This window comes from Brassica napus, chromosome C3 (assembly GCF_020379485.1).
Source record: "Brassica napus cultivar Da-Ae chromosome C3, Da-Ae, whole genome shotgun sequence".
NCBI lineage: Eukaryota > Viridiplantae > Streptophyta > Magnoliopsida > Brassicales > Brassicaceae > Brassica > Brassica napus.
This window is the reverse complement of record NC_063446.1, coordinates 42695194-42723086: the sequence shown is the minus strand read 5'-3', so window position 1 is coordinate 42723086 and position 27893 is coordinate 42695194. Positions and strand designations below refer to the sequence as shown.

Genomic DNA, 27893 nt, shown 5'->3' with positions numbered 1-27893 from the left:
ACCACTGAACCAAACTAGTTATTTTTTGGTCAGATCATTTTTACTGTGAATTCTTATATTGGCTGTATAGTTTACTTACAAATCGCTCGCTTGATTATTTTTTGGATTGGAGGTTAGGGTCTGAAATTCTGTCATCAAACAGAGGAGCTATGTTTATTGCTCTAAGTGTTCTTAAGCTCGCCCAGTCTGGCTGTCAACATTGCTGGAGGATGAACGTATGCTTTCCTCTGTTTGATTTTTTGGGTTTAGGCTGTTGTTTACCGCTGATGACTGTTGGTTGTTTGTTGCTCTGGTTTTTCATTTTATAGCTATTGTGGAAATCTTTGTAAATTGTGGTGATTTCGTTTGGTTTATAAATATACATCAAGTTGGAAAAAAAAATGTCAGTTCAAGATACATTTTTCTTTAAAATATCAAATACAGTTTTTAAGCCAATCTTGTGTTAGAAAAAAAAAGTCAAGCTTAAACCTAACAATCGTTTTCAATTTCTCTTTCAATTAGTATCTAATTTTACATTATTTACATTACCCATGATATATACTTCATTTTAATGATATTCTACAAAAGAAAATCAATGAAAATGGACATAAAATGAACCCGAAACCCAAAAACACAGTTATGAAAAACGTTTTTACTCTCTCAAAATTTACTTCAAAACTTATTTTTTTCTATTACACATGATAGAAACTTCATTTAATGATATTTATTTTTAAAAATCATCAAAAATGGACACAAAATACCTCTTATTTGAACTTCAAAACTTTTCAATGGAGGATGAAGAGAATGAGTACGATTAGGGAAAAAGAAAAAAAGTAGACCTAGTGTGATTTCATTGGTTAAAGTTGTCTAGTGGAGTCAGGTGGTTGAGATTTATTGTTAATTTATTTAAATGAAGAATTAAATTTATTAGTAAAGGTGAAGTGTAAGTGGAAGCCCCATTAATCCAGTGGTTTGACTAAGTGTTCATTAATGCTTCTACACCAGCAGATCCATGTTTTAATTCCAAGAAAAGACGATTTATCAAATAATTATGCAGGCTACAGAGGAAAGGCTTACAAGAGATCTTCATAGGGCGGCTCTGGTGATGCAGTTAGGCATAGATCCTCCTAAGGCAGGTAGTATTATCGGTTGTTGAATCGTCTATGTAATCTTTCTCATAATTGTAATATCCTAATAAATCAGCTTTAAAAAATGTGAAGTGTAATAAATAGAGGGCTAATTTAGTAAGTGCACACACAAAAGGATATTGAGAACAGAGAGGGGCAGTGAGAATAGTTTTTTTTCAATAGGGGCATCTTGAGTTGATCTCCAGAAAATCTGTGTGTGAGATCTGGTGCACAGTTACGCCAAATACCAGATAAAATCAACTGGAAACTTGTGAGGGCGGCTATGGTGATTCAGTTAGGCGTAGATCCTCCTAAGGCATGTAGTATTATCGGTTGTCAAATCGTCTATGTAATCTTTCTTATAATTGTAATATCCTAATAAAGCAGCGTTAAAAAAATGTAAAGTGTAATAAATGGAGGGCTAATTTAGTAAGTGCAAACACAAAAGGGTATTTAGTTTTTTTTCAATAGGGGCATCTTGAGTTAATCTCCAGAAAATATGTGTGTGAGATCTGGTGCACAGCTACGCCAAATACCAGCTAAAATCAATTGGAAACTTGTGAGAAAGATGCCTTTAGTTAGTAACTAGGGATATCATGCAGTCTAAACTGCCCCAAAATTTCAACCTTATTACTCCGGAAAAACAAGCTGGCAGATATTTCAGATGAACTCTTTCGACATATTCCAACACTTCGGGTGTTGGATCTTTCGCAGAACAAAAAGGCTTATCGGATTTCCAGAAGAATTATTAACTTGAGTTCTTTGCAAATCTCAACTTATTACATTCTGGAACAAAATAGTTACAGTTGGTTTTAAGGAGCTGAGGCAACTAACCGACTTGAATCTCGAGTTTTGTCATGAACATCGGAGTATTGTTGGGATAGCAACAAGTTTACCCAATCTTATTGAAATTATTGTACTCACGTGTTTGCGTCGATGACATATTAATGGAAAATTTGAATCTCTTGGATCACTTGAAGGTTTAAACAGTAACTATAAAGGATGCCTTGATTTTTGGAACGGATACAAAAAGACGGTTGGTGAGTGGTACTCGAGATTTATGTCTCAGAAATGTGACAGCACCAGTTGTCCAATTAAACACCGTAGCTCTGGCTGGTCTTCAACAAGTTAGAATCGTAAACTCCAACATATTCAAGACAATGGTAGATTGGGAAACGAAAGAAAAAAATGTAACCAGTGAACATTATTCCATGTACAAATTCTCCAGGCTTCAAGCATCTCGTCGCTGTTGAAATAGTCAATATGGAAGGTCCAAGAGATTGTGGTTGTTATTTGCTCAAAATCTTAGAGATCTGGTCATCAAGTATAGAAGAAATTATAAACAAAGAGAAGGGTGAGAGTATTATCAATGTGCATCCAGATATTGGTATACCTTTGGGAAGTTCGAGTTCCTTAAAGTTAGTCGTCTGAAAGAACTTAAGAGAATTTTCTGGGATCCTCCGACTCTTCCAAACCTGAGATAATTTGTTGTCGGAAATTGTCCAATGCTTTCCAAAGCTGCCACTGATTTTCTGAGGTGATTATCTCCCTCCCTTGTACAGTTGCTACCTTAAAGTTGGGAGGATGAAGCTATTAGACTGGTCATTTTCCATATCATCCACCTCCAGATTCAGCTAGTCTAATTGTTAAAATTATTTCTGCTTGATCAAACTGGATATAATTTAATTGTGAAGACTTGATATAAAAGAGACTTGGACGAGAGATTGAGAGATAAAATCTGCAAAACTCTTTATATTTATTTTCTCGACTACTTTAACATTATGACAACATCCAACTTAAATAGATTATTTACATGAACGAACATGTAATGATACGTGACTTTTCACAAATAACTAACTATCATTTCTTGTATAACAAGTCACAACGCTTACAAATGTATCTGTTGAATTTACACATTACTCTATAAGTTAGTTATGTAAATTATATCAAACTCAATTATAAACTAACACTTATTTCATTTCTAAAAGTTGGAAACTACGTTCAAAACAATGACCCCTATGACTTCTACAAAATATCTTCTACATGCATGTTTGATCTTTATATAAGATGTTGAGAATTTGGTTAAAGATATGTGATGTTGACCCCATTGCTCCAGCTTCAAACTTACTTTGTGCATCCTTTCGATATATTTTTCAGTTGTTTGTTAATTTGTTTACTTTTGACATGGTTTTTTTGTTCTGCGCTGATTTTATTTGAAAATGTTAAGTGCACAACAAGCCTCCAAAAAGCAACACACACGTAAAAAAATAGAGGATTGGGAGGTTGAGATAGAGTTCCAAAATGATATTTAAAACAAAATGAGAAGAAACCAATAAGTGCCATTACAACAGGATCCCAAGCGTAGAGCGAAGCGATAAGTCCACCATAGTTATACGGCCACAAGAAAAATCTCAGATAGCATGTGCATTGGGATAGCACTCCAGGTTAGAAAGAAGATAGAGGTTAGGTAGACGAGGCCTCATCACCGATGATGGATTCCATTCAAAACTTGTTACACTTACTGCAATAAGTTGATGATAGGTTTTGAAAAGTTGGCCGTGTTAAACTATATAGTCTAATGTCTCCTTAATACATTTTCATTAGTTAGTTATTACACAAAGAGTTGTAACTTTTCATGTTGTATCTTTTAGTATGAAGAGTTGTGTCTCTTATACTTGTAATAATTCGATCTTTATATAAAGGTCAATCATAAGTTGTAAACAATATTTAAGAATCTCAATAATATCAAAGTAATTCCAGACAAGTTAGTAAAGTCAAAACTGTTCTGGAATAAGTTTATCTTATTCTTTCTCTCGTACTCGTATGTAACACACTGTGATCGTTGTGTAACACAAGCGGTTGGTAAAAGACTAACATGATATCAGAACTTTACGTTTAAGAGGACAAAGAAGAAAGCACTAGTATGAGAAATACTTTGAATGGAGAAAAGGAGGCTAGAGGATTTTGGCATACGATTAATCGGAAGGACATGAAACGATGTAGAATCAAGTGATTCTCATATTCAATGGGGAAATGTATGACTTCTGGAGCATTAAGATGTCAACAATTTTCAAAACTAGGAAATTATGGTCTGTGGTTGAAGAAGGCGTAGGTGCCCCGGGATAGTGGATGAGACCCCTGAAACAGCAAGAAAAAGATCGCTTAGAGAAGAAGCGATGGCAAACGATATGTTGGCTTTGCAGATTTTAAAAATTGTTGTATCTGATCATATCTTCTCACGGATTGCAGTAGCATCAACATCCAAAGAGGCGTGGGATGCTTTGAAGGCAGAGTATCAAGGTTCTCCTCAAGTCTGTTTGATTCGACTTCGAACATTACGTAGGGAGTATGAAAATCTGACGATGTATGAGAATGAAAACATTAAGGACTTCACATATAAGTTAGTTGCTTTGACAAATCAATAACTTATCATGGTGAAAAGAAGACAAAATTTCAACTCATACAGAAGATACTCATTTCTCTTCCAGCCAAGTTCGATAGCATAGTTAGCGTCTTGGAGCAAACAAGCGATTTGACTTTAACAAAAAAAAGGCTCATGAAACAAGGCTGGCTGCAAGAGAAGACAACACAAGTGAAGGAGCATTTGATGCTCGTGTTAAACAGAGAAACTCTGGCTTCACACAAGAAAACTTAAAGCACCGTGGAGGCAACAAGTGGTGTGGTTACTGAAAAAAGAACAACCATATAGAGAATGAGTGTCTGAGGAAACAGAAGAAGGATGATCCTATGAAGGATTACAAAAGTAACAAGGAATGTTACAATTGTGGCAAGTTAGGCCATTTTGCAAGTCAGTGCTACTCAAGAAAAGGAGAAGACACATGTAAGTCTCGAAGAAGAAGACTTGAATGAAGACCATATGATGTTCAGTACAAGTGAAGCAACAATAACATTAATGGAAGATGTTTTGGATAGTAGACAGTGGATACACTAACCATATGACAAAGGAGGAGAATTACTTCTCAAGGCTTGATAGGAGTATCAAGGTTCCGATAAAGATCGGAAATAGAAGCGTAGTCATGACAGCCGGTAAAGGAGATATTAATGTCATGACAAATGGTGGCAAGAGGACCATCAAGAATGTGTTCTTGGTTTCGGATTTGGCGAAGAATTTATTGAGTGTTTCACAAATTGTTTCAAGCGGATACCGGGTGAGTTTCCAAGAGAAGATATGCATCATAGAGGAAGCAAAAGGCATGAGGATAATGGATATCCCAATGACTCACAAGAACTACAGAATCAGGATGAGCTCGGCTCAAGAAGAGGCCATGAGCGCAAGTGAGCAAGCCAGAATGGAGATATGGTACAAGAGACTTGGTCATGTAGGTGACAAAAGTTTGCAACAAATACAAGACAAAGACTTGGTAAACGGGTTACCAAAGTTTAAAGTCAGGAAGGAAGCATGTGAAACGTGTAGACTTGGAAAGTAATCACGCAAAAGCTTCCCAAAAGAATCTCAAACTAAGACAAGAGGAAAGCTTGAGATTGTGCATACTGATGTATGTGAGCCGATGCAGCACCAATCTATTGATGGAATCCGATACTTTTTGCTATTCTTGGATGACTATACTCACATGTGTAGGGTATACTTTATGTAGCAAAAATCAGAAACCTTCTCATTGTTCCAGAAGTTCAAAGCAATGGTGGAGAAGCAATCGGGTTGTACCATCAAGATGTTGAGATCAGATGGAGGTGGTGAGTTAACTTCACAAGAATTCAACCGGTTTTACGAAGAAGAAGGAATCAATAAGCAAGTTACCTTGTCTTATTTACCACAACAAAATGGTGTAGCGGATCGCATGAATAGGTCCTTGGTGGAGATGGCTAGAACGATGTTGGCTAAGCAAGGCTTACCGCTCAAGTTATGGGCAGAAGCGGTATACACTGCCTCATATCTTCAGAACCATTTTCCATCATTGGTTGTGTCCACACTACTTCTCTATGCTACGTACATGTCTCGGATCAAAAGAAGAGAAAGCTAGATTCCAAGGCAAAACATGAAATTTTTAGTGAATATAACAACCATTCCAAGTGCTATAGAGTTCTCATTTTGGAGAATGAGAAGATTGAAGTATCAAGAGATGAAAATGTGAAGAAAACAAGAAATGGGATTGGAGAAGGCAAGAAGAATTCAGGAAGACATTAGAGTTGTCTATGGAAGACACTCAATCGCCTAAGGAACAAACCGAAGGTATTTACAGCCATGTTTTCTTACAAAATGATGATCAAGATACTAGTGATGAAGATGACGAAGCTTCTAAGCCACCAAAGAAGTTCAAGTCCATGGTTGAAATCATGGAAAATTCACCAAGAGTAGAGATTGAAGAGGCGGCTCAAACGATAGAAGCTTGTCATCATGCACATGAAAAACCATACACTTATGATGAAGTGTGTGATAACAAGGAATGGATAGAGGCGATGAATGAGGAAATAGCCATGATTGAGAAGAACAAGACATATGAACTAGTGGACAAGTCAGAGAAGAAGAATGTGATAAGTGTGAAGTAGATCTACAAGATCAAATCTGATGCAAACATAATCACATCAAGCATAAGGTGCAGCTAGTTGCAAGAGGATTCTCTCAATAATATGGTGTTGGATACTTTGAGACGTTTTCCCCTGTCTCAAGACATGATACAATAAGAGCCATACTCGCATATGAGGCTCAGATGAGGTGGTGTTTGTATCAGATGGATCTGAAGTCAGTCTTTCTCAATGGAGAACGAAAGGAAGAAGTGTATGTCACATAACCGCCTGGGAATGTAACACAAGGAAATGAACAAAAGGTGTTAAGGCTACACAAGGCTTTATACGGTTTAAAGCAAGCCTCAATGTCATGGTATGGAAGGATAGATTCATACTTTCTTCAAAACGGTTTTGAGAGGAGTATCAATGATGTGGTCTTATACATCATGAAGCAAGGAGGAGATGTGTTGATCGTGAGTCTATATGTGGCTGATATAATCATCACACGAAGCAACATTCAGATCATCAACACATTCAAGGAGAATATGAAGAAAGAATCCGAGATGGTGGATCTTGGATTGTTGAATTACTTTTTTGGAATGGAAGTAATTCAAGACAAGGAAGGCATATTTCTTTCACAAAAAAATATGCAAACAAACTTGTTTATAAGTTTAGGATGCGAGACAGCAAGAGTGTAAGCACTCCATTTACACCACGAGGAAAAGGAGTTGAGGATTACAAGGAGTATGGAGATCCAAATAAGTATAGAAGCATTGTTGGAGGGCTTTTATACTTGTGTGCTTCATCACCTCGCATGAAGCATTACCAAGAAGCCAAAAGGGTGTTAAGATATGTTAAAGGAACATCAAGCTTTGGAGAGTACTTTACAAGTGTGAAAGAACCAAGACTTGTAGGCTACTCGGAAAGCGATTGGGGTGATTCTAAGGAAGACAAGAGAAGCACTTCAGGTTATGTGTTTACTTTTGGTTCAGCCATGTTTTGTTGGCAGTCAAGCAATCAACACACATTGGCACATTCAACGGCTGAGGCAGAGTACATAGCCGTGTGTGCAGCAGCAAATCAAACTGTGTGGTTACAAAGACTGTTTGAAGATTTTGGTCAAAAGTTTGAAGGAGGAATTCTGATCTTATGTGACAACAAATCAGCAATATCAATTGGAAAGAATCCGGTGCAACACAGAAGAACAAAGCACATAAAGATCAAATACCATTTCGTGAGGGAAGCTGAGAAAAAAAAAGAATCATTGAACTGGAGTACTGCAAAGGGGATGATCAACTCGCAGACATTCTCACAAAGGCATTAGGCAGTTTAAGGTTTGAATAATTCAGGAAGCAGCTTGGAGTGAAGTCGAGATATGATTAAGGAGGAGTGTTAAACTATATAATCTAATCTCTCCTTAATGCATTCACAATAGTTTGTTATTACACAAAGAATTGTAACTCTTCATGTGTGTATTTTAGTATGAAGTTGTGTCTCTTATACTTGTAATGTTTCAATATCTATATAAATATCAATTATAAAATGTAAACAATATCTAAGAATCTCAATAATATCAAAGTAATTTCAGACATGTTAGTAAAGTCGAAACTGTTCTGGAATAAGCCTGAAACGTTTATCTTATTCTTTCTGTCGTACTAGTGTGTAACACACTATAATCGTTTTATAACACAAGCGGTTGGTGAAAGATTAACACGCCGTTGGCAAAATAAATAACATACGACTCATGTGTTACTTTATAAGAGACCGCTCTAAGACCTTGTAATATATTCCATCACAAAACGAATCTCACGGTTAGTTGCACGAAAGAACCTTCCTCTTCCTTGAGCTTACCTCCACTGATACAGTGTATCGCCTGAGTTGTTAGGATCTTAAATTTGAATCATACTTTACCAAGTTGATTCTTCATGGATCAAGCACACTTTAAAAGTAAATTTGACAACAAGAATTAACGACTTCTCTTCTGTGAGGATACATCTTTTCTGGGAACCTTCTCACACAAAAATCCAATATCAATCAAAGATTTACATAATGCTCTAACCCGCGCTTTCTTTATGTTTCAGGTATAAGATCTGGACAAAACAAATAACAAAGACGAGAACAAAAAAAGGAAGGAACTTAAGTTGGAGACCCAAGCTCACTTATCTATGGAGGTTAATTTTTCTTTTTCTATATTTTATTCTCTTGTTTTTTTTTTCTGTTTATTAGTCTCTTGCTTTCTCCTATTCTGCAAGGTTTTATAGCTCTCTTTCTGCCATTGAGGCAGTGAACTTTATTTATGTTAGATCTTCATTGAGCCATCTTCTACTTTTTATAAGCATATTCACGTCTAGTTTCTTCCAACTGACGTAATTCTTAAAATGATTTTGGATAGCAAACCTTAAAAAATGTAGCGATAATTGGGAGATTGTTAGTGCAGCGATGACTGAGTTATAGAAACTGAAGAAAAAACAACTCCTTAAGGTGTCCATGTACCAGTTATAAAGTACTACATGAAGTTGTACAAGAAGTGCTCCGTGAATTGAAGCTGGAGTGAAGCTGTGTAGCTAACTTGAAGACTGGAACTGGAGTCGACTTAGAGTTGGAGTAAGACTACTTAGAGGCTAAGCAAGCTATGATTTATCTCGGAGAAAAGGTAAATCATCAAGGGAAGGTTTCTAAAAGATTTTGAAGAAGGTTTGGAAATATTCCATAAAAGAAGATATGGTAATATCATTTCTTGGGAAGCTGGCTAAGGCAAGTCACGAAATATACAAGTATAAGTAGTGAAAGACGTGCCTAGAATTAGGTACCACCTCAAGAGAAGACCGTAAGTAGAAGGGTTTTGGTGTCTAATGAGAGTAGACACAGAAACATAAGGGCTAGGGGTCATGAAGGGATTAGAGGGATTCTTGGATTGAGTAGATCTAGAAACGTGTTAGACTGGTGTCTTTGTCTAATTGTGACATGTTAGTCAACTCGGAAGGGAGCTAGTAAGCAATTTATCTATGTAAAGATAAACCTTCATTGTAATAGACTCGTCTTCCACCTTCTAAAGTTACTGACTAAGGTCCATTTTTTACATGTTTTATTCTTGGCTAAAGATTTTTTTTTTTCTTTGGAAAAAAGTTTGTACATAACTTTTTCTGAACAAAAGAGCCAAAACAAAGTTGATAAAGCACCCTTTATAGCCTTCATTTTTAGAAATTTTCTAATGGTTTCTTTGTCTCATTTCAAGTTTTGATTATTATTTCTTGACCTGAATCAGAAGAAAATATTTCAAACTATTGAGTAGCATTTCTTTCTTGGACAGCAGCTTTGATGCTTCTTAGAGATTCCTCCAAATCGTCACATAGCTGATGAGGATCACAAATGGCCGTTGGATCCACGGTTAAAGAAATAGTCATCTTGTTCATATAACTTTGAAAATGCATCGTCAAAGCCTGATCAAAGACCAATGATATCGTCAAATAGTAATCACTAGTTAATATGAAATAGATCATGGCTAACGATTTTACGTGGGGGTGTCCATAAGCACTCGGGGCTATGTAGGTGATGGGATGCCCATATAAGCTAACTTCTTCAGTAGGACCCACCAAGTTTGAAAACGACATCGTTGTGTTTGATATTGTTCTGCTTGTTAAACTAGCCGCCCACTGCAATATTTTAAATTCATAAGATTAATTGTTATACTAATTTAAAACAATAAATGAACGGGGTTAGTCTTTTAATGTTTGTTTGATGGAACTTTTGTAGTTTTTTTTTCTTTGTCAACAACATATAAAACATGTATTTATACACCGTGGCGACTGACTTAACAATAATATTAATACAACCCACTAGGTTATATATTGTGATTTTGTTAGGCGAAAAATTATTATCTAGCTACTTATAATAAAATTTTCAGATATGACAATGGTTAATAAAATTTTCAGATATGACTATGGTTGATATTTTAACTAAAACAAAGAGGAGTTATGTATCATTAGACTGACCACAACTCCAAGCATTTTTATTAGGATTTTAGTAGAGGTGAAGGTTAGCAAAGCTTCTAACGAGTTCTTCTTCCTGTGAATGATCGACTTGACTCGTCGAAGATGTTCCAACGGGTCATCGTGTAACGCAAGAGACAATGGAAAGAGCATATAGCCAATCCAGTTTCCCCATTTACACTTAGATCCTTTAGCCATCATATTAGCTAGATCCTGCACTTCTTAATCAAGAAAATGACAATATTGAAAATCTGTTTGTAGTCAAGATATAATTTGTGTAGTGTATATATATATATATAGTTATATAGTTTTGTAAGAATAAAAGCTTAATTTGCCTGAACTCCAGTAGTAGGTCTTATGTTTACAAGCAGACATGCCCTTAGCCTTATTTCTTTAAGCATATTACTTGAATTCCTTTTAGATTCGTGTTCTCCTGCTTTCTTCTCCTTCTCACCTACAATCTTGTTATAATATTATTAAATTTCACATGTTATAATCATAACTATTGCTCCTTAAAAGACAAATCATAACAATTTACCGTATCTTCTTTCTAAGTACTCCGAGAGAGCAGCTTGAGCTACTCCAAGTAATACATCGTTGACGGTCTGCCAGAACAGATAAATAAATAAAAATAAGATCAAATATGAAAACGTAATATGGTAGAGTATAATAATTAATATCACTAATATAAAGTTTAGGCAATTCTCTTAACTAGACATTTTTAAGTTTTTGTCACAAAAATAGATCTCAAAAACTAAAATGACCAAAATAGTATTTTTTATTTTGAAAATTTTAACTTTTTTTTTTATTTTTAAACCCTAAACCCTAAACCCCACCTCCTTAACTCTAAATCCTAATGTCTAGATTAATTAACTCTAAGGGTATAAGTATATATTTACTTCTTTTGATAAAACATTTAAGTCTATTTTTGATCATTTTTATTTTTGTATTTTTGAGATCTATATTTGTGACAAAAACTTTTTAGGTCTATCCTAGGGAATTTTATGGTCGAAAGTTTACCATCTTCATGGCGTTCTTGATGAGCTTAATGTCTTCAAGATCTACGGTACGATGAACCAAACACATCCGCTTACTCTTACTTAACCGGAAATCGCCTTTGATGGGTGTGTCAGTGTCCTTAAGAAACATTGTCGTAGCAATAAACTTCAATGCATCACAAAGGGTATTCCAAACCAACATAACCATCCATATTAACCGGGAATAACCGGCCATTGATTTTGATGACAGCCGGTTCTCGTTCGGTAAACTCGGGAGCTCTTCGTGGTTTGATGTTTTTCGCGTACAAGCGTGGACTAGAGACATTAGAGACATACCATCACCGACCGAGTGATGAATCTTTAAAACGACGACATTTTGAGCGTCTGATGTTTTTAAGTCAACTAAGTGAACTTCCCATAAAGGCTTCGAGGTATCCAACGGGATTGTAGTGAGGTCAGAGACATAACTCTCCAGAAAAGCGTCTGCGTTTGCGTTCTCTAGTTCGATTTTGGGAATGATGACGTGATCCTCGGCCACCACCTTCGTTCGAACCCATTTTTGTTCTTGGCTATTGTCGTTCATCTTCATTAATTTTGTTTAAATAGAAATATTAAGATAAAATGTTAAAATACTAAACCTATTTTTCTTGAAATTGCTAACTAAAACTATATAAAAACCTTCTAAGAATATGTCAATCTGAAAATAATTATACAAAATTATATGTCGATTCTCAAAATATTTTTCCTTAACGATAAAATCAACATATATAATTTAATAATAAAATGAATCTTTCCACTATATTGAAGTTAAACTTGATTTTAGGCTATGTTTAATTATGGGCCAATAAATTCTTATTGGACTAAACCCAAAATTAAGCTCAAGTTCTAGAATCTTTCTAGAATTATCATCACCTATCACTTCCTCAAGAAGAAAAAATCTAGATATTTAGTAGAAAAATCTAGAGAATATGAAAAAAAAATCTAGGAAGGAAGGAGGTTATAATAGAATAATCTAGATATTTGTAAGATAGTTTAGAAGGCTATAGATACCTCTTCATCCTTTCATTTGTAACAACACAAGAAGGTGAACAAGTAAAGTATAAGAAAATTTTCTTAAAGAAAGAGTGTTCTACGCAAAGTTCTCTAAATCTCTTTGAGAGTTTTTCCATATTATTCTTCGTACTTGGAAGTTTTCTTGTTTCTTTCGGGTTCTAGGGTATTACGGTCTTGGGCTAGTGCTAAGCACTATCAAGGGTGTTTTCCTTACATGGTATCAGAGCTATTCTAATCTTTTGCTCATCAAGATCGGGTTTTAAAAAGAGCTCGGGTTTATTCTAAGTATGGAATCAATGGGTCGTGTTGTTGGATTGGGAATGGAAATCTTAAACCAATCTAACTATCGGTTATGGAAGTCATGCATGGAGTCATACTTGGTGAGTGAGGACTTATGGGATGTCGTCGGTGGTAATAGCACAACACCACCAAGGGGAAATGCTGCAACCACGGAAGCAAAAAAGGAGTGGACACGGAAGAATGCCAAGGCGGAGTTTGCTTTAAAGAGATCCATATCTTCAAGCATATTTGAGCATGTCTCAAGATGTACTTTCGCTAGTTCCATTTGGCAAGCTTTAGATCAACTGTTCAACGACCAAAAAGGAACATTGTCAAACCCGCTCGGTTCAGAGATGAAGGGTTTGTCACCACTTACTCTTGTTATTTTGCAGCTCCTCTAGATGAAGATGAGCCATCATCTTATGAAGAAGCAAAAGGACTTCAGGAGTGGGTGATCACAGTGAAAGAGGAGATTGATGCTCTCATGAAAAATGAAACATGGGATTTGGTTCCGAAACCAAAGGATCCTCAACATGTTTCTTGTAAATGGGTGTATCGACTAAAGAGAAAGGCAGATGGGAGCATTGATAGATACAAAGAAAGGTTGGTTGCTCGAGGATTCTCTCAGAAGTACGGAGAAGATTATGATGAGACCTTCAGTCCAGTAGCAAAGATGACTACGGTACGCTCATTCTTAACACTAGCTGCAAGCTTTAGATGGAAATTATGGCAGTTAGATGTGAAGAATGCTTTTCTCTATGGCGAGCTTGATAAGGAAATTTTTATGGAGCAACCACCTGGTTTTGAGTCACAAGAGTATCCTAACCATGTGTGCAAGCTAAAGAAGGCCTTGTATGGATTAAAACAAGCTCCACGAGCTTGGTATGGAAAGCTTGCTCCATTTCTTTAGTTTTGCGGGTATATGGCATCAAGTGCTGATCCAAGTCTATTCTTCAAGAGAAGTGGAATAGTTCATGTAGTAGTTCTCCTCTATGTGGATGATATGATCATTACTGGAAATGACGATGCTGAAATTGCTCGTCTACAAGAGGATATGTCAGTAAGGTTTGAGATGAAGAAGTTAGGCAAGCTGAATCACTTTCTTGGTCTAGAGGTCGAGAGGGTAAAGGATGGAATATTCATCGGTCAACAAGGTTATGCAAAAAGGATTGTTGACAGGTTTGGAGTACACCAAGGAAAGGTACGTTCTACTCCACTTGATACTAACATAAGGCTCAAACGCGATGAAGGATCCTTGCTAGCCGATCCTTGTTAGCCAATCCTCGACCTTATCGCTCTCTTGTTGGAAGTCTTCTATACTTAACCATTACAAGCCAGATATTGCCTTTGCGGTTGGTCCTGTAAGCCGGTTCATGCAGGAACCAAGAAAGCCACATCTAGAAGCGGCAAAGAAGATACTGAAGTATGTGAAGACAACTCTTGGACTGATGTACAAGTATAATGTCAAGGTTTCTCTTCATGGTTTCACAGAGACTTTGGTGGAGATTTAGATGATCGAAAATCAACTTCGGGTTTTGTGTTCTTATGTGGAGACACAAGCATTTCATGGTGCAGTAAGAAGCAAGCAACGGTTTCAATGTCTACTACCGAAGCAGAGTATAAAGCTTCAACACTCGCAGCCCAAGAATGTATATGGCTTCGAAGACTCTTTGAAGACTTATTCGAGCCAATCAATAAATCGATTACCATCTATGGAGATAATCAAAGTGCTATCAAGCTGGCTAATAATCCAGTGTTCCATGGAAGAACGAAGCACATTGAATTGGAACATCATTTCATAAGAGAGAAGGTGCTTGATGGAACAATTGAAGTATTTGAGGTTCGAAGCGAGGACAACATTGCTGATATCTTCACCAAGTCGTTACCTAAAGGTCAGTTCGAGATACTCCGCTCCAAGCTCGGAATGGTGGACAAAATCAAGTTTAAGGGGGAGTATTGAAGTTAAACTTGATTTTGGGCTATGCTTAATTATGGGCCAATAAACTCTTATTGGACTGAACCCAAAATTAAGCTCAAGTTCTAGAATCTTTCTAGAATTATCATCATCTCCTCAAGAAGAAAAAATCTAGATATTGTAGTAGAAAAATCTAGAGAATATGAAAAAAATATCTAGGAAGTAAGGAGGTTATAGTAAAATAATCTAGATATTTGTAAGATAGTTTAGACGGCTATAAATACCTCTTCATCCTTTCATTTGTAACAACACAAGAAGTTGAACAAGTAAAGTATAAGAAAGTTTTCTTAAAGAAAGAGTGTTCTACTCAAAATTTTCTAAATCTTTTTGAGAGTTCTTCCATATTATTCTTCATACTTGGAAGTTTTCTTGTTTCTTTCGGGTTCTCGGGTATTACGGTTTTGGGCTAGTGCTAAGCACTATCAAACATGTTTTCCTTACACACTAAAGGATAAAATCGACATATTATTTATGTGGAAGATTCATTCTTTTATTACATGGCATATAATTCTGCTAATATATTTTTGTCATGGCCTAGAATATCCATTTTACTATGAAATGAAGTAAAGACACAACTTAACTAAACCCCCAATAAACCAATATATTTGGTGAATGAAACATTTTATATAGACATATACATATTATTTCTGACCAGTATGCTGGAGAAACGTGGATGTTTAAGCAAAGTTTGCTCTAATCCTTCGATAAACACATCTCGTTTGATCTTGCTCTTTAAACCAATCACCGCAGTGATGTAGCAGTTGAACTCCGGCGCGGTAAACAAACGCGCCGTTGGAGTAAGCGGTTGATCATCATGTTCTCCCTTGTTTCCCGCTGGTTCCTGTCTTCCTGTCTTAATCTTCATAGTTTAGTTTGTGTTTTTCACTCTTTCAATCTCGACTTTAAAATGGCTCATCCTCTTTATATATAGTGTATAGCCGCCTCCAATCGTGCATGCCATTTTCTCTTTTATTGATAGTTTTAAAATCCTTTATAATCGTTGGAAATATTCAATATTTTTTTATAAAATCGTTTGTCTTGGATCTCGACTCAATAAATAATTTTATCCTCTCCATAGGTTATAGCGTGTGTGCAACATTTTCCTTTCTAATCGTTTGAAACTTTCAGTTTCTTATCCACAGTTTATATATTTGATCTAGTAGTAGATAATAATTAGGTAAGCAAATATAGGTTAAAAAGTATTAGCTAAGCATATTTGTAAATTTTTAACACTCTTTGTTCTTTATTTTAATAACAAAATTAACATTCATATATATCTTAATCCTCAATTTTCATAGCCTTCAATCGTGTGTGCTACTTTTTTATTAATCGTTGGAAATTTTCACGTTTTATTATTTATTATTTCTCCCGTCTCGGAAACTGTCCATTAAATGTGTATATGGACGTTTTTTTTTTTTTTTAACGTCAAAAAAACATTCTATTACTCAAACTTGAGGTGGTCTAGGTAACCAAACCGGAATAAACAACCAACAAAATGTAACTCCATATGGAAAGATCTAGCAGTCTTAGCCAAAAAATCAGCAATCTGATTGTGCGCCCGTGGAACGTGAGTGATGTTGAACTTCGGGAAGCATATCTATAGCGTCTTTAACCTCTCCAATTCCGTCGAAAATCTTCACTACAAGAAAACACATGCTTAACGACGAAAATTAACGAGGAAAAACAATCCTCGTAAATTTGCGTCGAGTTTACGACGAATTTACGTGAAAAACTAAAGTCATCGTTATTTCCTCGTAACGTAACGACAAAACTGTTTCGTCGTAAAGTGGATGTAACTTTACGAGTATTTTACGAGGAAAAACTATTTCCTCGTAAATACGACGTAAACTTTGCGTGGTATTTACGAGGGAATAGTTTACGTGTATTTAGCGAGGAAATTTTTGAATCCACCAACTTTATAGGTGTTACACGTTTTTTTTGCCCACCTAATTAATTTTCGTCGTAAATTCATAGCAAAATTACAACTACCAGATTCGAATTTTCCTATAAATATGGATGTTTAAACATCATTTTAAACACACCAACAACAAAAAACGTGAAAGAAAAAAAAATGGCTGGCTCCGGGAATATTTACGAGTTGCGGAAGTGGATGTATATGCATATAGATGCTAACGGGAGAGTGACGAAAGAATACCTTGCGGGTCTGGAGACATTTATGCATCAAGCAGATTCAACACCGCTCGCCCAAGAAAGTGGTAAGATGTTCTGTCCTTGTCGGAAATGCAACAATTCGAAACTGGCAAACCGTGAAAATGTTTGGAAGCATTTAATAAATAGAGGTTTCACGGCAAATTACTATATCTGGTTTCAACATGGAGAAGGTTTTAATTATGATCAGAATGAAGCTAGTAGTAGTAATAGCAATTTTCAGGAAAAAGAACCGGTTGATCATCATTTGCATAATAAACATAGTTACCAGCAAGAGGAGATGGTAGATTATGATAGGGTTCATGATATGGTAGCTGATGCATTCGTAGCTCATGATGGAGATGAAGAACCTAATATAGATGCAAAAAAGTTTTACGAAATGTTAAACGCGGCGAATCAACCACTTTACAGTGGTTGTAGAGAAGGTCTCTCTAAATTGTCGTTAGCTGCTAGAATGATGAATATTAAAACTGATCACAATCTACCTGAATGTTGCATGAACGAATGGGCGGACTTGTTTAAAGAGTATTTGCCGGAAGACAATGTGTCTGCTGATTCTTATTATGAGATTCAGAAACTGATTTATAGTCTTGGGTTACCTTCTGAGATGATAGATGTTTGCATCGACAACTGCATGATCTATTGGGGAGATGATGAGAAGCTAGAAGAATGTCGATTCTGCAAGAAGCCACGATTCAAGCCGCAAGGACGGGGACGTAATAGGGTACCATACCAAAGGATGTGGTACCTACCAATTACAGACAGATTGAAAAGATTGTATCAATCAGAGCAGACTGCTGGAAAGATGAGATGGCATGCCGAGCATACTCAGACGGATGGTGAGATGACTCATCCATCAGATGCAAGAGCCTGGAAACATTTCAACAAAGTACATCCAGATTTCGCTAGCAATATCCGGAATGTGTATCTCGGATTATGCACAGATGGATTTAGTCCGTTCGGAATGTCAGGGAGACAATATTCATTGTGGCCAGTCTTTCTTACTCCATACAACCTGCCACCGGAGATGTGCATGCAACGAGAGTTACCATTCTTGACCATATTAATACCTGGTCCGAACCATCCAAAAAGGTCCCTGGATGTTTTCCTACAACCACTGATAAAAGAGTTGAAGGATTTGTGGTCAACAGGGGTGAGGACGTATGACTGTTCAACGAAGACGAATTTTACGATGCGAGCGATGCTTTTGTGGACCATAAGTGATTTCCCTGCCTATGGGATGTTGTCTGGATGGACTACACATGGGAGATTAGCTTGTCCATATTGTAATGGAACGACAGATGCGTTTCAACTGAAGAATGGTAGGAAGACAAGTTGGTTTGATTGTCACCGTCGATTTCTTCCCATTGGCCATCCTTACCGAAGAAACAAGAATTTGTTTAGGCACAAAAGGGTTGTGAGAGACACTCCTCCTCCATATCTAACTGGAGAACAAATTGAAGCGCAAATCGACTACTACGGAGCTAACGAAACAGTTCGTTGGGGTGGTAATTGGCATGTCCGAGCAAATCTACAACGACGTAGTTGCTCGGGTTGAAGACCGCCAGACTCAGCTGACCCAGCAGTCTACCGACGGATTACCCGTCACCTTATCCACACTTGAAGTGGATAAGATTTACGAGGAGGTAAATTTTCAAAAAAATTAATTTTTAATTATTCATTTAATTTAACTTTAAATATTTACTTACAATATTTATTTTTTTGTTTTTAAGGTTGTCCCTAAAAAAAAGGGACGGACATTGGGTATTGGTTCCGTCAACGATGTTCCGAGAGCGACATCGTCTTATGGTCAGCGACGGGATGATGAAGTCACGGAGCTGCGTAGAGAGTCCGCTCAGCTGCGTAACGAGTTGACCGCGACAAAATCTCGTATGGGTGGAGTCGAGGGCTTCTTAGACGTTATTGCGGCCACAAATCCGGAATGGGAGTCCATGTTGAGGAACATGCGACAACAACATCCCATTCATGGCGAGTCATCCGGCGACGTACATAACGAGGCGGATGTTACGAGGAGGAGTGATGAATTCTACCGGGCGATGAACGACCCTTAGTTTTTTTTGTTGTTGTATTATATAAATTCAAAACTTATTTATTTATAAAATATTTTCATATGAATTTATTTTTATTTTGAATTTTAATTTATTATTAAATTAAATAATTTTAATTATTTTTTATTATATTTTAAAATTCTGTAAAATAATAAAAACGAAGTAAATTCGTAGCTAATGTACGACCTCTTTACGTGGAAATCTTACGAGGAAATGACGAGAAACAGTTTACGAGTATTTTACGAGGAAGTATTTACGAGGAAATAACGAGGAAATGTTTACGACCATTTTACGAGGAAATCATTTCGTGGTTGTTACGTGTATTTTGCGAGGAAAATCTTTCAAGGTATTTACGTGTAGATTACGAGGAACTGTTTTCGAGTTATTTACGAGGAATTGTAGCGACGTCCTTACGAGGAATTGTAGCGACGTCTTTACGACGAATCGTTCTACTTCGTCTTTACGACGAAATATATTCTTCGCTAAGTTACGACGAATTAGCAAGGAAATATGTGTTACGACGGACGTGTAACGGGCAAACGCGTTTCCTCGCTAATTCGTCGTAAAGCCTCTTTTACGACGAAATAACGAGGAAAACCGCCCTCGTTAAGATTATGTTTTCTTGTAGTGCTTGGCCACGCCTGAGGGTCCTTTACCATTGCAATTAGTTCCTTACAGTCTGTCCCAAAGCTCTCGCAGGTCGAATGTTACAGCATATTCTCCATCGCCCACCGCAGTGCTTCTACTTCCGAGTGCAAGGCGGATTCACGTCGGGGGAAGTTTCTTGTCCCCATAAGTTGAGTGTTCCCAGAACTATCCATCCATGCCCATCCGCTTCCACTAAAGTTAGCAGAAGATGTCCAAGATCCATATAACAAGCAAAGGTTTCTCAAGCTTGCGACTTGGGGTTCATCATTTATATTATCTTGTGTCACTGCTTGTGCCACTTCATTAGCATCAAACCAGGCTTGGCATTCACTCTCTGCATGTCTAACTAGTTCCGAAGGATCTCTATCTATTCCCTTGAAGAGTTTTTTATTCCTAGCTTTTGTATGGACGTTAAACACACATATTAACCAACAAAAATATGTATGTGCTTTAAACTTTTGGGATATCTAATTTTTGGTTCGACTCTTATGAGTAATAGATTTATTTTGGTACCCGTAAGAGATTTAGAAAAAAACAGATAGTGAGAAAATAGGTATTCGCTAAAATAACCCGCAAGCGAGGATTCGACTCAGTTTATAATCGAAAATAAATACATTTTTTTTTGTCATCAACATAAACATACTCAACTAATACTTTGCAAACTAAATTGGTAACTTCCTAATGAACGATAAAAGATATTTGTTTCTTGGAATTGGATGCAAGACTTTCCACCCTTGTATTCTGTATTCGAAGTATATGAATGAGTTCTGAATGATTAAAACTTCTTTTCAGGATTTTAATATTTTTCAAATAACTTGCAAAAGCATCTCATTCTTCTAATTCTGAAACCATCTTCATCAATTGGGAGAAATCCATTAAAAATAAAACATGAAACTGTCGTAAAGTTCTCATATATTCCAGTATCCAGATGGGCGCTTCTATTTTCGTATGAAAGATGATACGCTGGCTCTCGTATTCCTTGCCCCATCAGTCCATCTAAACCTTCTAACGTAGTATACCATCATTGCCCCAAATGATCATCTTAATATTTCTATGACCCATCCATAATACACCATCTTCCCGGTACGGAAGGTAAGCTTCTTACCTCCAGATTCCTAGATTGGTTGACCCTTTGTGTTACTGTAGCATATGTCTCAGACCAAAGTAATGATTCAGTTTCTACCAATCTAGAGTATCTATAGGATCAATATTTAGGTTACTGAAAATCTTATTGTTGCGTCATTTCCAAATGTACCATAAAATCCATGTAAATTGATGATCTTCCGTATACGGAAAAAACTCTCTAGTACAGATGATCCATATTGTCGAAAAGTGATTGCAAAGAAAAATATCTAGATTCGATGGAATCTGTGAGAGAGCCCATATTTGGACCCCTTGGGAACGTTCAAAAAACACATGGTTCATTGATTCTTTGGTTTCTCCACATTTTTAGCATTGTGTATCACCATGAATCCCTCTTACTCGTAAATGTTTCTTCACTGATATACATCATAACACTATTTGCCATAAGGAATGTTTTATTTTTTTGGACATAGTATTTTCCAATAAACCTTTAAAGGAAGGACAGTGGGTCCATACACTGGCAGCATTTTTTCTCTGTCAGGATATATTCGTACCACTTGATAACCATATTTCATTGTACATTTCTATTATTGAAGTGCCATCCATCTTTATCGACCATCTGATTCTGACTCAATGGTATACTTTCTATAATATTCGCATCCTATGGATTCACCAAAGACCAGATTGGCTGTGAATTTCATGCTCGTGATGTTGCATTGATTAGAGAATATCAGGGTAATGATTTTGTTGATTAATGTTTGCTGGTCTCTGGGGAGTGGTTAGGAACCAAGGATCATTTCATACGGAAATAGATGATCTTAATCCCACCTTTTTGATTAGCCATTTGTTAACTAGAGATCTAGCAGATACAATACTGTGACATCCATATACAATGAGTATAATCTAGTCGGTTCCAAGAGAGATGTGTTCTTTAAATGTCGTCTTTTGAAGAGTTGAGAGAATAAGGTTATAGGCTTCTCCATTAAACGCCAAAATTGTTTTCTCAACATTGATGTATTGAAATCTATTAGATCTTTAAACTTTAGTCCTCCTTCATTCACATGGTGATATAACTTGTCTCATGATTTTCAATGCATTTTTTTGTGTTTCTTTTTGAATTCTATCAAAATTATGCCATTACACATGTCAACTTCTTTATTACGTTTTATGGTAGTCGAAAACATTGGTAAAACCGTAATCACTGACAAATCTTTATATATATAAAATGATAGTTTATAATAGTCTATAAGACTAGATATTGTTTTGATCAAAGACTACATAATTATTGTAAATTATATAATATACAGATAATTAAGAACATATATCTATCATTATATATATTAATAATATTTTTGTTATGTAAAGAGTTGAAAACATTTATTTTATAATACATAATTAAAATAATAAAATTATAGAAATGACGAATTGGGGATTTTAAATATTTTTCTGACACGTTTTTAAACAAGTCTGGACGAATTCAACGCCCAGGAGAAATATATTTATCTGCCGTTTGGGTGATCAGATGGGGCAACAGAAGATGACACGAGGATTGGGTCCTACTTAATAAAGTAGATGACGTTGACTACCTGGGTTTTAATTCTTTACTAGGTAGTAATTAGCACATGATGAGATATTGTTTATTTTTTCCCGCATCTGATTAGATACTTGATTTAGAAGTGAAATAAAACGAAGGATATATCAGTTGGTGGAAAATAAAGATATCTCCAGAAATTAAACCCGAATATAAACAGCGAAGTTCTAAATTATAAAAGAAGAAGAAAAGGATTAATGAGCCACAATTCACCAGAGATTTACGAAGGGACAACCAGACGATTTGAGAACGAGCATCTAACACGGAGAAACCACATGATAAAGTGATAAGTTTGATAACCAATTCAAAAAGCAGAAATAGAAAGATTATCATACAACATGCCAGGATGAAGAGAAGCCAGTATAATGTTTCAATATCACACTTTTCACCTAAAAGAAGTCAATAACAATTTAGAATCCTCGAGACGATTCACAGTTGCTAATTAAAGAACAAGAAACCAAACTCTCCAAAATGAACCAAAACCAATTGGCGACAAGAGGGCCACCTAACTCGAGAAAAGGACATTATGACCGCGCCAACAAAAAAACAGTCAAACCAACAACACAACCAAGCATAAAGCACTCTGAATAATGGGCTATAAGCAAACAAACTAGGGATGAAGAAAGCTCTAAGGCGACATCCGCAAAAACACTTGCACTACCTTCAGTAGCTACATCGCACCGTTAACCAGTGGCGGACCCAGACTCAGTTTTAACATGGGTCAAATTTTAAATGGGCTTTAGTCTGAGAAAAAAAAAAAGAAAAAAGATGGTGTCAGGTAGGTTTTGAAGCCTGGTTTAGGGGGGTCAGATGAACAAATTTAACCACCAGAACTACAGAATCCTAATACATTACATATTAAAGTTCCGCTTTTTATAATTTAAAGGGTGTCAGCTGACCCACCAATAATGCATGTGGGTCCGCCTCTGCCGTTAACAGATATCAATCTGACATCTGACGCTAGACTCATCACAGAATTCAATCCTTTAAAACAAAACTGAACTTTATGGGAACCGAAATCACACCGTCGAGATTTAGTTAATGAAGAAAAGTCAAGTAAACCTAATTTTCCTTGGAGGTCCGGACTATCTGCGTAATCACACGAAATCGAAAAAAGATGAATAACAAGATGTCGGTAGAATGTCGCTCAGAGGCGTTTTATTGATAAATAAGAGTATAGTTACATAATTTCGCCGACAAAAAGATGAACAGAGAATTGCTAACAATAGAACCCTAGAACAAAGCGGAAAAAACGTTCTAAGTATCACTTCGTTAGTCGAGCCACCAAAATCCTAAGTATTCTAAGCTAGCAAGAATTCTCTAGGTCTCAAAATCTCGGATCCATGCGCCTTTGCTCCAGCTCTCCTTATATATCCAAGATCGGTGGCCTCTTTCCTTTTTGCCTCTGGGCCCAAGTTTATCCTTTTGTGGACATATCACATTTTTCTCTCATCTTCGTAGTTATCTTCGGCAACTTGACATTTATCCTCGAATCTTGACATTTATCCTCTCATGCTGGTAAAAGATAAACCGTCATAGTAGTCTTGGGCTAATTCTCGTCTAAAATCACTTGTGGGCTCTTTAGCTGCGTCTCTAGGCCTATTTGGGCCGTTTTACAATTTCTTTGAGACGTCACTTTTTGGTATGATGACGGTTTAAAAGAATTCAAATCAATCATATAGACGAGGCAATCAGTGTTTTTGGTCAACCGTTGCCGTTTTATACGATCGATTTCGACCTATACGAGAAAACAAGCTTTTGCGATTTTTTAGTAAAGTTTCAACGGTAACTCCGATTGAGATGAAGCAAGGGAAACCACGGGTTCAGAGGGTAGAGCTAAGAGGGTGCATGGCATTGACGTTTTGGATCGAGCCGGGACAGGACGCGCTCGCCATATGGCAAACGGGCCGGGACGGGACGCGCTCGCCATATGGCGAACGCGCAGGGACGGGACGCGCTCGCCAATTGGCGAGCGGGCCGGGACGGGACGCGATCACCAATTGGCGAGCAGGCCGTGACAGGACACCCTCGCCATATGGCAAGCGGGTCGGGACGGACGCGCTCGCCATATGGCGAGCGGGTCAGGACGGACGCGGCGAGCGGGCCGGGACGGACCGAGACGGATTGGCCGGGTCGCTCCGGGATGGGCTGGCCGAGACGCACCAGGACGGGTTAGCCGAGTTGCTCCGGGACGGGCTGGCCAAGACTGATACGCCCTAAATCGAGAAGGATCACTTTAGCTGGATGTTGGATATGATCCGAGAAGGCAAACGGCACTTCTGGAACTGATATGGATTGAAAGGATCGTCAAGAGATGCGGAATGACTCTTGATATACCCACGATCTAAGGCTAACCACCCAAGAATGAATGAATGTGTTGGCTAACCACCAAACAACACACAAAGATGAATTGGCTGACCACCAAATCAACAAGCCGGTTCACACCAATGAACTAGCTAAAGAACTCTCTCTCTCTCACTCAGAGAAAAGAAGAAAAACAAAAATAAACTCAAACTTAGACTGATTTTATTATGAGAAGTGTTTACATATTTATACTACTTTAGGAATAGAAAAAGACTTAAGAATGTATTAAAGACAAACTTAGTAAATTGAATCTAGATGAGAAATTTAAAGACAATGTATTAAAACTCTTGGATCTCAGATCTGGTCAAAGAGACTCTTCGGCTAACGTCCAGGTTCGTCTGAACCAAGTGGTTCATTCGCGGTAAGGATCAAGATGTGGGCTGGACGATCCATACGGCCCAAATTCGCGAGAACTGAAGGTCTCCTGATTTGCAAATTGCATAACTCCCACATCTGAACTCCGTTTGATCTGATTCTTCTTCGAGGAGCTCCGTAATTGAGTTGAGAACATTCTCCAAGTGATTTCATACGAAGAGGACTCGTTTGTTGGAAGATATGAGTCAAACAATGAACATATATCATTACTGCTTTCCATGATCAAGCCATGCATGTCTGTTTTGTCTGGTATGCCACTCAAGGGCGCATCATTCCCTTCCTCTTCAAAAAGATTTGTCCTCAAATCTGGAACATTAAAAGGAAAAGAGTTATAAGCAAATGAATCATAATCAGAACATTGCTCACCTTGAGTTTGGTCCGATTTTTTATGGAAGAAGAGCTTTCTTGGTTTGCTTGATGACCACAGTTTTGTTCTTCATCTGGCCATTCCTGCATTGACACAAAGCTTCCAAGACCAAAGTCATATGCACCAATACCAAGAGCATTCAAAGGACCAGAAAATTCATCCTTGTTCAAAACGTTTTCAGAATCCTTTTCAAACTCATAAATTAATTCAAAATTACTTGGATTCTCTGGTTGTAAAACAGTTAAATGCAAGCAAGATTCATCAGGAACTGATTCAGATTGAGAAGAAAATAATTTCTTATGTTCACAAGATTTCAAACCTGCCATTGGCTCATGTGTGTAGTCATCGAAAATTGGCAATGGATCTGAAAATTCTTCCTTTTCTGGCTCGGTTTCAACGTTTTCATTCTCCAAAGTCACCAACGGTTTCTGGTTTTGGCACTTGTTAGCATAATGACCGATCCTATGGCATTTGAAGCACCTGGTAGAATGAGCTTTGCTTGTGGGTTTCACAGCCTTGCTTTTATCAGAAGACAACACATTAGTTTTCAAATCACAATTTGAAAGAGAGGAAGAATTACTTTGTTGTTTTGGTGCAGAAGAAGTGTTGGTGTTTCCCTTCTTTTTAAGTTGTCGGACAACATGAATCGCCTTATGCAACATCTTTTCCAAGCTGGCATAAGTCTGAAGCTCGTTCCGGTCAAGCACATCACAGTTGCTTCTCTTGGCCTTGGTGAAGGGACGATCACCATTTCTGACCCTCTTCTCATCATCATCGAACCTGTTTTGCCTCTTTCTTTGGTTTCTTTGTTTCTGCACAGAATCAAACTCATTAGGAGAAAAATGTTTCTTATCTCCAAAAATCAATTGCTTTTTTTCAAGCACGGTTTTAAAAGGATAATAAACATCTTGTTGTAGTTTTGAAGCCTGATTTGATTTCTTGTGAAGTCCAAACATCCTGAAAACACTTAACAAAAGAGTTAGCAAAAAAAATCCTCACACTCTCAAAGTGTTTAGCTCACGATTTTTAGGTGATCACTCAGAGTTCTTTCCACTGGTTCAAAGGATGATAGGCAGTCAAAATTCAGTAATCAAAACCCAAAACAAACTTTTGTGGGAAAAGAAAAGAGAAAGAAAGATGAAGAGAATTTTGATATGGATCCGCTTTAACTGTCCTAAGGCTGGGTTTCTCTTCAGCCAGCGGGGTTTCTCTTCCACCACTCCCCCTGGATTTCTCTTCAGAAGTGATTCAAACCAAAACTCTTTTTTTTTGTTTTTTTTTTTCTCGATTTTTTTTTTTTTTTTTTTTTTTTATATAATAGGCGATCACAAGGGAGTAAAGGAACAGCCCGGATCCAAGAAATAAGAAAAAGAAAAACGTGGAGAGATGAGAAGATGAAAGAGGAAAGAAAACAAACCAGCCAAAGTGGCTCTGATACCACTTGATACGCCCTAAATCGAGAAAGATCACTTTAGCTGGATGTTGGATATGATCCGAGAAGGCAAACGGCACTTCTGGAACTGATATGGATTGAAAGAAACGTCAAGAGATGCGGAATGGCTCTTGATATACCCACGATCTAAGGCTAACCACCCAAGAATGAATGAATGTGTTGGCTAACCACCAAACAACACACAAAAATGAATTGGCTGACCACCAAATCAACAAGCCGGTTCACACCAATGAACTAGCTAAAGAACTCTCTCTCTCTCACTCAGAGAAAAGAAGAAAAACAAAAATAAACTCAAACTTAGACTGATTTTATTATGAGAAGTGTTTACATATTTATACTACTTTAGGAATAGAAAAAGACTTAAGAATGTATTAAAGACAAACTTAGTAAATTGAATCTAGATGAGAAATTTAAAGACAATGTATTAAAACTCTTGGATCTCAGATCTGGTCAAAGAGACTCTTCGGCTAACGTCCAGGTTCGTCTGAACCAAGTGGTTCATTCGCGGTAAGGATCAAGATGTGGGCTGGACGATCCATACGGCCCAAATTCGCGAGAACGGAAGGTCTCCTGATTTGCAAATTGCATAACTCCCACATCTGAACTCCGTTTGATCTGATTCTTCTTCGAGGAGCTCCGTAATTGAGTTGAGAACATTCTCCAAGTAATTTCATGCGAAGAGGACTCGTTTGTTGGAAGATATGAGTCAAACAATGAACATATATCATTACTGCTTTCCATGATCAAGCCATGCATGTCTGTTTTGTCCGGTGTGCTACTCAAGGGCGCATCAAAGACTTACCAGGACTGACTAGCTGGGACGGCTGGAATGCATCGGGACACCGGTAGATCCTTCTTCTCGTTTCGTTGCTTTCTTTCCCGGAGATTGT

The 27893-nt window shown here is 37.2% G+C and overlaps 1 protein-coding gene across 1 annotated transcript; it reads right to left on the bottom strand.

Moving 5' to 3' along the window:
* Positions 1-9757: 9757 nt before the first annotated feature.
* LOC106436530 (wax ester synthase/diacylglycerol acyltransferase 5-like) lies at positions 9758-16504 on the bottom strand. Its single transcript, XM_048751652.1, has 7 exons — positions 15537-16504; positions 11600-12160; positions 11118-11184; positions 10915-11012; positions 10583-10792; positions 10106-10243; positions 9758-10030 (listed from the first exon to the last, which is right to left on the bottom strand). Exons 1-7 carry the CDS (start codon positions 15747-15749, stop codon positions 9872-9874), a joined length of 1446 nt encoding a protein of 481 aa, XP_048607609.1. The 5' UTR covers positions 15750-16504; the 3' UTR covers positions 9758-9871.
* Between the last annotated feature and the right edge of the window lie 11389 nt (positions 16505-27893).

Coding starts and splice junctions, on each gene's coding strand:
- LOC106436530 (XM_048751652.1), bottom strand. CDS start 15,749: ATGAAGATTAAGACAGGAAGACAGGAACCAGCGGGAAACAAGGGAGAA. Junction 11,013..11,117: donor GTACTTAGAAAGAAGATACG/GTAAATTGTTAT, acceptor AGAAGAAAGCAG/GAGAACACGAATCTAAAAGG. Junction 10,031..10,105: donor GTGCTTATGGACACCCCCAC/GTAAAATCGTTA, acceptor GTCTTTGATCAG/GCTTTGACGATGCATTTTCA.